This window comes from Pinus tabuliformis, chromosome 5_1 (genome assembly GCF_031772625.1).
Source record: "Pinus tabuliformis cultivar Carrire ecotype Pingquan chromosome 5_1, CPIR1, whole genome shotgun sequence".
NCBI classification, from domain to species: domain Eukaryota; kingdom Viridiplantae; phylum Streptophyta; class Pinopsida; order Pinales; family Pinaceae; genus Pinus; species Pinus tabuliformis.
The window spans coordinates 641138530-641150110 of record NC_142305.1 but is presented as its reverse complement, the minus strand read 5'-3'; the positions used below and the strand labels follow the sequence as shown (position 1 = coordinate 641150110).

The following is an 11581-nucleotide window of genomic DNA, read 5'->3' as shown; positions in this document are numbered from 1 at the left end:
TTACCATGGGAGAAAATATTGTTTTGGGTTTCACAAGGGAACCCCACCTCAACCTACTAGAATATAAAAAAAAATGGAGGAAAGAAGAACAAAATGACTATGCTCTGGTTGTAACAACAATGGCCAAAAGTGCATAAATCTCCAGAAGAAAAATTATTCACCTTGGAAAATAATGGTGAAGAGGAAATGGAGGCATCTACAAAAATAAGTTATGAATAACTTGTGAGCTTAAAAGAGCAAGAAATACAAAAATAAATTGGGCACAACATTGATTCAGACAATTATGTGGTATTTGTTCATGCGTTGGTATGTTTGTATGCTTCTCAAACCCTAATGAGTCCTAGTTACATTAAGAATTAAAGAGTCAAAGTGTCTATTAAATCAGGTGGTACACATAACTTCAATACTTCATTGCTAAAATATTAGCAAAGTGCCTCAAGTGTTTTGCATATTCAGTGACAAACTTTAAAGTTTTAGTTACCAATGGAGGGAGTATTGATTCTTTGGGAAGATTGCACAACATTAAAATGAGTATGGTAGAATACAAATTGGAAATTTCAGTGTATGCCATTCCAATTGGAGGTGTAGACATTGTTATAGGGATTCAATTTTTAATAACATTAGGTGTAATTTCCACAAAACTATAATGAATTATTCATGATATTTGAATTAGAAGGAGCTCAATTAGAGCTGAAAGGGTTAAGACCTAGGCCTTGTTAAGCCATCAATTTTCATAGAATAGAAAATATCCTAAAAATCATAGCAATGGAGTTTTGGTTAAACTATATTCTATGGAAGTTAAGGAAGAATACAAAAATATCCTTGTGGAATTGAAGGCACCTTGGAAAAGAACTATATGGTATTCCAAAAGACTCCCAAAGGTCTACCTTCATCTAGATATCATGAACATAAAATTGAATTAATACTTAGAAGCACCCTAATAAAAGGCCTTATAGATATCCTCATCAACAAAAAGGGTAGATTGAGAAAATGGAACAAGATATGCTAGATTTAGGAATTATTCAACATAGTAGGAGTTCATTTTCATTCAACTCTAATAGTGATTATGAGAGAAAAATATAATTCTTAGAGGTTATGACTTGATTATAGAGATCTAAACAAAATCACCTTTAAGGATGAATTTATTATCCCAGATATTGATGATCTATTACATGAGCTTAATAGAGTGGCTTATTTCACAAATATTGATCTTAAATTAAGATACCACTAGATCATATTAAAGAAAGAAGACATACCCAAAATGAATTTTAGAATACGTGAAGGAAACTATGATTTCTTAGTGATGTATTTTGGGTTGGATAATGCTCTTTTTACTTTTCTAAGCCTTATGAGCAAGATTTTTCAACCCCATCTTAGAAAATTTGCATTGGTTTTCATTGATGATAATATTATCTATAGAAAATCATGGGACAATCACATTAAAAATGTGGGTAAAGTTCTACAAGTTCTTGAGAATAATAATTTATAGGTAAAAATATCCAAATGTGTTTTTGGGAAACAAGAAGTGGAGTATTTGGATCATATTGTGTGAAAAGGAGTAAGGGTGGACCCTCAAAATATCCAAGCTATTAAAAAATGGCCTATTCCTAAGAATATCAAGAGTCTTAGAGGGTTATTGGTACTTACATGATATTATAAAAATTGTAAAAGCTACGCATGCATTACAAGCCCACTCATATCTATCTTGAAGAAAAATACATTTTCTTGCAATCACAAGGCTACTTTGGTATTTCTCTATTAAAGGGTGTCATGTATTATACAACAATATTGCCAACAACTAATTTCAGGAAAATAATCATAGTAGAATGTGATGCATTAGGAGGAGGAATTGGAACAATGTTGACACAAGAAGGGAGATCATTAGCTCTTGAAAGAAAAAATTCAAGGGGAAATTTTTGGTGAAGTCAACATATGAAAAATAAATGGAAGCAATTCTACATGCAATAAAAGAATGATGATAGTATCTCTTTGGAAGACATTTTAATGTCAAGATAGACCATAAGAGACTAAAATACTTTTTCAAGCAAAGGTTGTCATCAGAAGAGCAATAGAAATGGGTAGCAAAAATGCAAGTTTTGGATTTTGAAATAGTCTACAAGAAGGGGAGGTACAATGTGGTAGTAGATGCTCTTTCTAGAATAGAAGAAGCCTCAAGCTTATATTCGATTACATATTCTATCCTAGTATGGATGGAAGTATCTTTCCATGAATGGAAAAATAACAACAATACTAAACAAAAAAATACAATGTATAAAGGAAAGAATGAACTTTATTGGATATTGGGAGTGGAAAGGAGAGACATTTTTAATACAAGGGTAGGATATTTTTATGCCCTCAATCAAAGTTGAAGCAACAAATATTAAGGAAATCCCATGGCTCTCCCATGTAAAATTCCTTAAAACATATCAAAAGATCAGAAACAACATTTTTTTGAGGAAAGAATGAAGAAAGATATTCAAAAAATTTTAAGTTAATGTTGGGCCTTCCAAAGAAATAAAAGAAAAACATTATATAAACTTAATTATAAAAGCTTAAGTAAACTTACATAATTAACACAAAATTACATGACTAGATGACAACTTCATCATTATGTAAGGTTAACACAAAATTTGAACCAATTCATCCATTAAAAAATGTATTGTCCTTCAAAATTAGATCTACCAAATAATTAGCAAAGTCATCCTATGGCTATAACTTATACAAAACCCTAAACCTCTATACTTCCTATTATATTTCCATAATTCCTCTTAAATTCTAAAATTCCAATCCTTTAAACCATAGTTACCAAGTTCGGCCGTACCGGCAAAAAGAATTCGGAAATTCGTTGATTCGGTTCGGTACGACGAATAATTCGTCATTGTCCAATTCGGTACAGGTCAGCCGTGAAAGATTTTGGTCAAAGCTTTCTATCAGTTTATTTCCGGCGTCCACTGTGCTGCTTCCGCTGACTTGACGAAGAGTGTGTCCACTGTGCTGCTCTCGCTGACTTGACGAAGAGTGTGGCTGTGTAGGCTCTGTGTAACCATTGATAGGAACACTGACAAATCATTGCTAAATAAAATCACAAAAGAAAAATCACTGCTAAATAAAATCACAAAAGAATAAATCAAGCTTTTCAATTACCTTTTATAAAATAACACAGGGAAAGTTGAGAATTGAAATTTTATAAAAATAATGCAGCTATTTTTTTATTTTTTTTAAGCTTTAGTGATATCTTTTTTTAGCTTTTCAGGTATTTTTTTATGTGAGGATTAATCAGAAAATTGGAAAAAAATAAACAATATTTTTTATAAACATAAAAATAAAAATAAAAATTAATAATTCTTATATTATAAAAAAATGATTTTTATTAAATTTCTCTATAAAATATTAAATATTATTAGAAATTTGGTTAGAAATTTGATTATTTTAATTTTAATATTTTATTATACATTATTTACAAATTATTGTACCACATAATATGGTATAATAGAAAATAAATTGCTAATACAAAAATCTAAATTTTTTATTAAATAATTAATTTAATTAAAAATAAATCAATATTATCATTGACATTAAATAATATAAATAGCTCTTATCCATATTGCCAGATGAGTTAGTAATTTCTATATAATTGCAACTAAAAGAAATATAACTTCTATTTTAACAAGAATTATGAAATAATGAATTGGTTGCAAATTGGTACCTCTTTTATAAAAGAAAAAATCTAATTTCTATATCCTGTTAAATGAATAACTCTTATAAAAAAAAAGATAAATCAATATTATAAAAAATTATAAAACATATAAAATGGTAAGCTTCCAAATCCACAATTTTTATACAAAAAAAAATAGAAAAACAGTAACTTCTATATTACAAAAAATTATAAAATGGAAAAATTCATTATTATAAAAGATATAAAATGGTAAGCTTCCAAATCGATAACTTTTATAAAAAAAATAGAAAAACAGTAACTTCTATATTACAAAAAATTATAAAATAGCAAAACTCAGTTTACAATGGATAAGACTTGTAAAAAAATAGAAAAAAAAAAGATAAATCCAATATTAAAAAAAAATATTAAGTATTTGTAAGATGTATAATGTCGAATTTTTTCCGTATCGAATCTAATTCGAATTCGAATTTGATAACTATGCTTTAAACCATCTTTTTCATTTTCAATCCCCATATATCTATCTATATCTATATATATATATATATATATATATATATATATATTAAATGTTCATATATTTATTTTGTTACATAAAATATACCACATCCCAAAAAATATATTATCATCAAGTTAGTGTTCTATAGAAATTACACAACCTCTTCAACGTTCAACACAGATGTTGCACATCCTCAAATCGCTATACAACATTGCTGTGTCGAGGCTAATGGATAAGATAGTAGGTAACCATGGTAGGTAGCCATGGATAAGATCACACAGCAGGAGGATCAACCGTCATTTCACCTGCTCACACACGTTAGACAAGCCAAAAAAGTAACCAACAAGACCCACTAAGGGACGAGACTTTACAACGTCCACACAAGACATGATACCTTTTGCTTCAAAATGACAACAACGAACGAACATCAATCCCAACTTCCCAGTGGAGACCCACCTCCCATTTCAAAACTAATAAATACGATGCTTTTAGAATTAAGAATTCAAGAACTAGTGGGGAAAATAGTAATAGTCGGTGGGGTGTACCTAAAAAAACAGGCCAACTGTCGATTTGGAGTGGCGATTCAACAAAACGCACTCAGAGAAACCCATGCGGGCTCAGACTGCGAGAAGCCCGATGACATTAAAACTTAAAAAAAAAACACCAATCAGAGTCCACACCCATTAAACTAAATCTGTTTGAGAATGGCCGTTATGCCTGCACATGGGCGACACGACGCATCCTTCGCAAACTTTTTGCAACTTCTCTCCGTAATCTTCTGCCCTGACTCTTCCTCGAACCCTACTGGAAGTGACACGTTTTAGGAGGAGACGCTACATCTAGATCTGCTCACAGCAGCGAAAGGACAACCAAGTCTATATATACAGGGATTTTGCCCTGCGCTCAGTTATATATATCCTCTGCTGGGCTTTGAACCTGTGACATTTTATAGATATTAAGTTAGGTTATAGCGATTTTTTTTTGTGTTTAGTTATATATATAAAACAATTTGGTTTTGAACCAGTGACGATTTATAGATATATAACTTTGGCTTCGTTACTTTCTGGTTTAATGGCTTTGGTGCGGCTGATAGCTATAGCGCTTTTACTTGGTGAGAAATTTGTATTGAAATATTTTCATGAAATGGATTATGATTCAAACACTTTGAACTATTTAAATTTTGAATTTTACAATTTACGTAATATTTCATAACATAGAGATCTAGAATCACTAACTAATCAAAAATGGGGTATTTATTTATTTGTGGTGTTTCAGGATGTGGTGGAGTTAGCGGAACAGTGTTCACGGTGGTCAACAAGTGCTCCGAGACGATCTGGCCTGGCGTACTAACGGGCAGCGGCGGGGCGTCCCTCGCCAATGGCGGCTTCGCCCTGACACCCGGGCAGTCCGCTCCCGTGAATGCCCCGGCAGGCTGGTCGGGCCGCTTCTGGGGCCGCACTGGCTGCACTTTCGACTCCTCGGGTGCCGGCTCCTGCGCCACGGGCGACTGCGCACACGGCCTGATGTGCGAGAGCGCCGGTGGAGTGCCGCCCGTCTCCCTGGCGGAGTTCACAATCGGTGGTGACAAGGACTTCTACGACGTGAGCCTCGTCGACGGTTACAATGTTCCCTTGAGCATCACCACGTCGGGCGGCACCGGGGACTGCCGGACGGCCGGGTGCGTAGCCGATCTCCGGAGCAGCTGCCCGGCGGTGCTCAGTGTCGGGGGCAGCGACGGCCGGGTGATTGCTTGCAAAAGCGCCTGCGCCGCCTTCGGGACGCCGGAGTACTGCTGCACGGGTGACCATAGCACCCCTCAGACGTGCTCTCCCAACCAATACTCGCAGGTTTTCAAGGCCGCTTGCCCGACGGCGTATAGCTACGCTTACGACGATGCAACCAGTACTTTCACCTGCAGCAACGCCGATTATACCATCACCTTCTGCCCAACAGCTGCAAGTTAAACGTTCTGAGCTCCCGTGATTTTCTTTCTTCAAAATCTTCTTGGAGGTATACTTATACCGGGTCTGTGATGTTCTGTATTGTGCACGCAAATATTTAGAGATACTTTTCCTAAATTGAGTCTTGATATGGGTGAGCGGTTCGTGCTTAGGATTGTTATAATAATTTTTTTATGTGGTACTTTAATTTCGATTCTCGTTTAAGTTTTTAAAAAATTGCATAGTAACATGTTCAAAAATTTAAGAATTTTCAAAACAATATGTTCGAAACCCAACTTTTAAGAATTTTTAAAACAATATGTTCAAAACCCAACTTTGGTGGAGGGGAAATAAAAACTAAAAATGTTATCATAAGCAAAGCTTTTGCAACGGGCCATGGGAACATCATCCTTTAAACATTATGAAATACATGAAGCAACTGGACCTTTTCCACTTCATTAAGTAAAGTTGCACTGACACACGATGTGTACTAGTCGATGCTAAAATTTTATTGCTTAGCCATGTGATATGGTTAAATTATAATGATTTGCAATTTAATGTTTTATTTTTAAAACACTACTCTAGGTATTAATAGTTAAGGTTTATCCTAATCGATGCCATTGGCCATGCCTCTTAGGCAGTGGCACACGTGAGGGTTTTAGAAAACAGGTATACAATTGTCCGTTTCAATACACAATCTAAATTGAATTATTGTCACATGGGTTGTCTATATGATTTGAGATACGTTAGTTTTCGATTTCTTAAAAACTAGCTATTTTATGAAATTTATATTTATAAGTTAGAATTCTAGTCACATGTTTTGTCCATGTGCTTTGAGGTAGTTTATTTTATTTTTATTTTTTAAAACATTTATTTTATGAAATAAAAGTTCTAAATATCCTTCTCACATGATTTGTTGATATGGTTTATAGTAGTCTAAATTTTAGTATTTTTTTTATGATAATTATTTTATGTAATTTAAAATTGATGATGATTAACTTCCCCACTAAAACTAATGGGCTTATTGAACCTCGAGAGAATTAGTTTTTAATTAGTTTTTATTTTAGTGATGTTTATTTTTTATAGTGTTAGTTTGCACAAAGAGATAATTTTTGTTATCAATTTTAGTGCTGGTCTACACAGAGAGATAATTTTGGTTATCAATTTTAGTGCTAGTCTACACAGAGAGATAATTTTAGTTATCAAGGGTGGGGTTGATCACCTCTTTATAGTATCTTAGTTTCCTTTTACCCTCCAGCTCCTTATCATCCCACACCTTGTCCTTAAAATTGGAGGTAATAACATCTTTGACACTATCCTTTCCCATTATGATCTCCTCCTTAATCCCCCAATGGTTGAGCCAAGACTAGGCATCCTTATGCCACCCACACTTAAGGCAAAGGTGGGGGTTTTGACCAAGTTAGAAGCAATTTCTAGGAGTCTTTTGGATTCCAAGTTGTAAAGCTTCTTCTTATACATTATATATCTAAACATAGCCATACTTTAAATTAATATATATTTTCAATTTTAATATTATATTATAATTCTTTCTACTCGAAATATTTAGTTATTTTTAAATTAACAAAAAAATAGTACATCTTGAGTTTTTCACAACAACCAACTAACCAAAAAAGCCATGAAGTCTCGACCTAAAGAAGAGATTAGCAGTGGTATCACCTTGCCTACAATAGAAAACCACAGAGATGATAACCAAAATGAAAACCACAACCAAAATGAAAACCATAGAGATGACCTTGCCTACAAGAGAAAACCATAGAGATGATAACCAAGATGAAAACCACAGAGATGACCTTGCCTACAACAGAATACCATAAAGATGATAACCAAAATGAAAACCACATAGATGACCTTGCCTACAACAGAAAACCACAGAGATGATAACCAAAATGAAAACCACAACCAAAATGAAAACCATAGAGATGACCTTGCCTACAAGAGAAAACCATAGAGATGATAACCAAAATGAAAAGCACAGAGATGATAACCAAAATGAAAGCCATAAATTCTACTTGATATGCAAAGGGGTTGAGCACTTTAAGGAAATCAGCCATAATACTTGTTGAGAGTGAGGATGAGACCCATTAGTCTAGTGAGTCACACATAATCTATATCTTCTTTAGTTTTGAACCTATGACCTCTTACAAGAAAAGATATACTCTTAAGTATTAGACCCATTCAAACTGTATATTCACCTTTTTTATATTGTAGTGTTGGCACCTTTTATTTGCAATTAATTTATATTATTAATTTTCATAAAAGTCACTCCTCAAAAATTGAGCTCATAACCTCTCATAATTTCTACTCCTTTAGTTCCACAATTCAACTACAATTATATGCCTAATAAAAATGTGGTTGTTCCGTATAAGACGTTTCCTCAAGAAGACAAAAGCCACATTGAACATAAATGACAATAGAAAAACATAATCAAAAGCCTAAAGTTGCTAGCAAATAAAGCCACAAGGAGCATAAAAGAAAAACATAAGCGAAGAATTAATGTTGTTTTGGCAAATAAAGCCACCAGGAGCATAAAAGGAAGACATAAGCAAAGTCGTAATGTTGTTCTGGCCCATGGAAACTAGAAGTTCAAACTATGCACAATAACATAAAATTTTATGTTTAACATGGCTTAAAGAAGATTTCAATTGAGACTTAATTTTATTCAAATTATCTTTGAAATCTTGCTTGATTGAGCTTATTTGGTGGCCTCAACAGCACTACTCCCTCACTTATTCATTGGCTTTGTTCAAATACCCACTCTAACAGAAGGGGAAGCAAAGGACCCTTCCTTCAAATATACTTTCAAACCTACAACCTGCATGCAATATTTAAGAATTGTAGATAAAAGGACTGATGAATTTAAATTTAATCATTATTATATTATTTTTATATAGATTAGATTCGTAAGAAAGACAAAATAATAAGAAACCTCTTTAAAATCAAATGCAGACTTCTTACACGAGTGTTGAAGAATAAAATTAAGGTGGTTTCCAAGCCAACGACATACATGAAATATTCAAAAAATTATAAATAAAGAGACCAAACAACCTATCTCCATTGATTTGCTGTGCAGTTGGAGAATACAATTAAAGTGTTTTTAAAACCTGTAACTTGTATGAGATATTCAACCATTATAAATAAAGAAACAAAATAACCTATCTCCATGGACTTGTTATATAGTCTCTTCCTCCTTTCCCTTTCCAATAGCTCGAGAAAAACCAATGGATGCCTTAGGAGAGGTGGCCTGCCAATAGATGTTGTTAGCAAGACCCAGAATTAGTTCATATTGCGTACTAGAATCTGATTTCAATTTATCCGAATTATTTTTTTAAGAAGCTGTTGTTTCATCTAACTCAACAATCCTTCTTCGTTGAAGTTTTATGAACACGCCTATTTGTTTTGTTAGTCTGTTTAGGCCGCCTCCTAGTGTCCAGAAAGAGATTTCACAGAGCATAGAATGTTCAGAATATCAGAGGTCCTCCATCCTCGATTCTTCTCTGCAGCTACCACATCTCTAGATCATGTTTTTGGTTCCTTCGCATTTACACATCCATCCCACTGCGTAGACTGCTACCACCACCCACAATACAAGGTCATATTGAAACCCATGGGATCTTGGACTTGGAAATCATTTGCAAGCTGGTCACCCACAGAACCTCCTCATTCTCCTGCTTCAAGTCATAAAAAGTAACGTAGCCCTACAATTTGACCCTTCACTACCAAATAAAATTTGATTCCACTTAAAATTAAATCCAAAGACCATCATGAGAACATGAAACAATTGATACCTCCTTTCATAGCCTCAATGTTAATACGACCCCACAGCAAGTAGAGAAAAATAGACCAGCAGAAGCAATCAACATAGAGCACAGTGATAATCGATTTTCCCGTAGAGAATACCAATGGTAAGGTAAGGTACCTCGGAGTGAGGCTAAATCAACACTGGAAACGGGGTCCACAACTTACTTGTGTTTCAAATGGAGGGGGGGCATGGTCCTGATTTGTGACTGAACGGGGCATAAATCTCAGAATATGGGATGCAATAACACTTCAATGGAAGTCCAAAGGAACCTTCATGATGCTAACAGCGCCTGCTCATGGCTAGGAGGAGGTATTAGAGGATCAACTAGAGTTGGGTTTGCCTGCAAGTTTTCTCTACGATGGTGAGCTTGTGGAAGCACTTAAGGCTTCTAGAGTGAATTCCTGGAGAGAGAACAAATAACAAATCATCTGATTCGCCTGCAACGCGAGGTTAGAGTGAATTCCTGGACAGAGAACAAATAATAAATGATCTGATTCGCCTGCAAAGCGAGGTTTTCCCTAGGGAAGCACCGGGGAGGACAGTGATGTCAAGGCTGCTCGTGCTCTAAACGAAGGTTAGCAAATCTATGAATTTCTATGAATTTCGTTTTATTTTAGTTCGTTTGTTGCGTTCTCTCTTATGAAAAATCAAAACAAAAAATTTGACATAGTTCTGCAACTGTGGCTGAGTCCTGCCCGTTTTCTAGTTCCCCGAGTAATTGAAGGCATCGTCTGGAGGATCGAAATCAATGCACAATGTATGGATTTGAGAAACGGGGGACCGTTTCAAGAAATTACTACCATTCTGCACTGTTTTTGAAAAATACAGTTGGGCGATGCTCACAAAGAGAAACGGCCCTAAATTAACACAACTATATTTGGTTGATCGATATAAATAGATGGGATTTATTTTTAATCGAATTCAAGCTTCTGTGATCTAACATGTTAATTTATGAAGATTTTCGAAAAAAATCCCATTTCCAATATTTGGTTGACGCTTTTAGAACCAGTGAGCGGGTTCATGTTAAGGACAAGATGAAGAGACAGATCTCCGAATAAAGTTAAAAAGAAAGCTAAGTCACCCTAATAGCTAGAGGAAATGGGTTAGATTTGACCACCAGTAAAATTATTATATTGTTTATTGATTAATTTATATATTTATATATTATTAAAATTTAACAGGGAGAATTATTTAATCTGTTCAAATAAGTAAAACTTATTTATTTATTTAAATAATTTATTCATTCATTTCCTTATTTAATAAATCACATTTCCAATATCTAAAAAATTAAAAATTATTTATTCATTTAATTTATTCATTCATTTCCTTATTTAATTACTTATTAATCTTATTTAAATAGTATTTCTTTGATAACTGATTTGAAAAAAATACTAATATTATTTTCATTATTTTCCATGATTATTTTTATGCATCTACATTTGTTAGTGATTTCATGTTTTTCATTGATTTTTTTTCTTCTAGTTTTTTGACCTAGTCATGCTACTATTTATCATTTTCTCTTAGTACAATTATAATTTTTCATTTTATCATTTTCCTAGTAATTTTTATTTTTGTATTTATTTTGTATTTTTGGTAAGCTAGTTTTTTTATCAATTAATTGAAAATTTCAAAATACATAACAAGTTTTT

The 11581-nt window shown here is 33.6% G+C and overlaps 1 protein-coding gene across 1 annotated transcript; it reads left to right on the top strand.

Moving 5' to 3' along the window:
* Positions 1–4875: 4875 nt before the first annotated feature.
* On the top strand, positions 4876–6250 carry LOC149166618 (pathogenesis-related thaumatin-like protein 3.5). Its single transcript, XM_089431377.1, has 2 exons — positions 4876–5283; positions 5448–6250. Exons 1-2 carry the CDS (start codon positions 5244–5246, stop codon positions 6134–6136), a joined length of 729 nt encoding a protein of 242 aa, XP_089287503.1. The 5' UTR covers positions 4876–5243; the 3' UTR covers positions 6137–6250.
* Positions 6251–11581: the final 5331 nt, after the last annotated feature.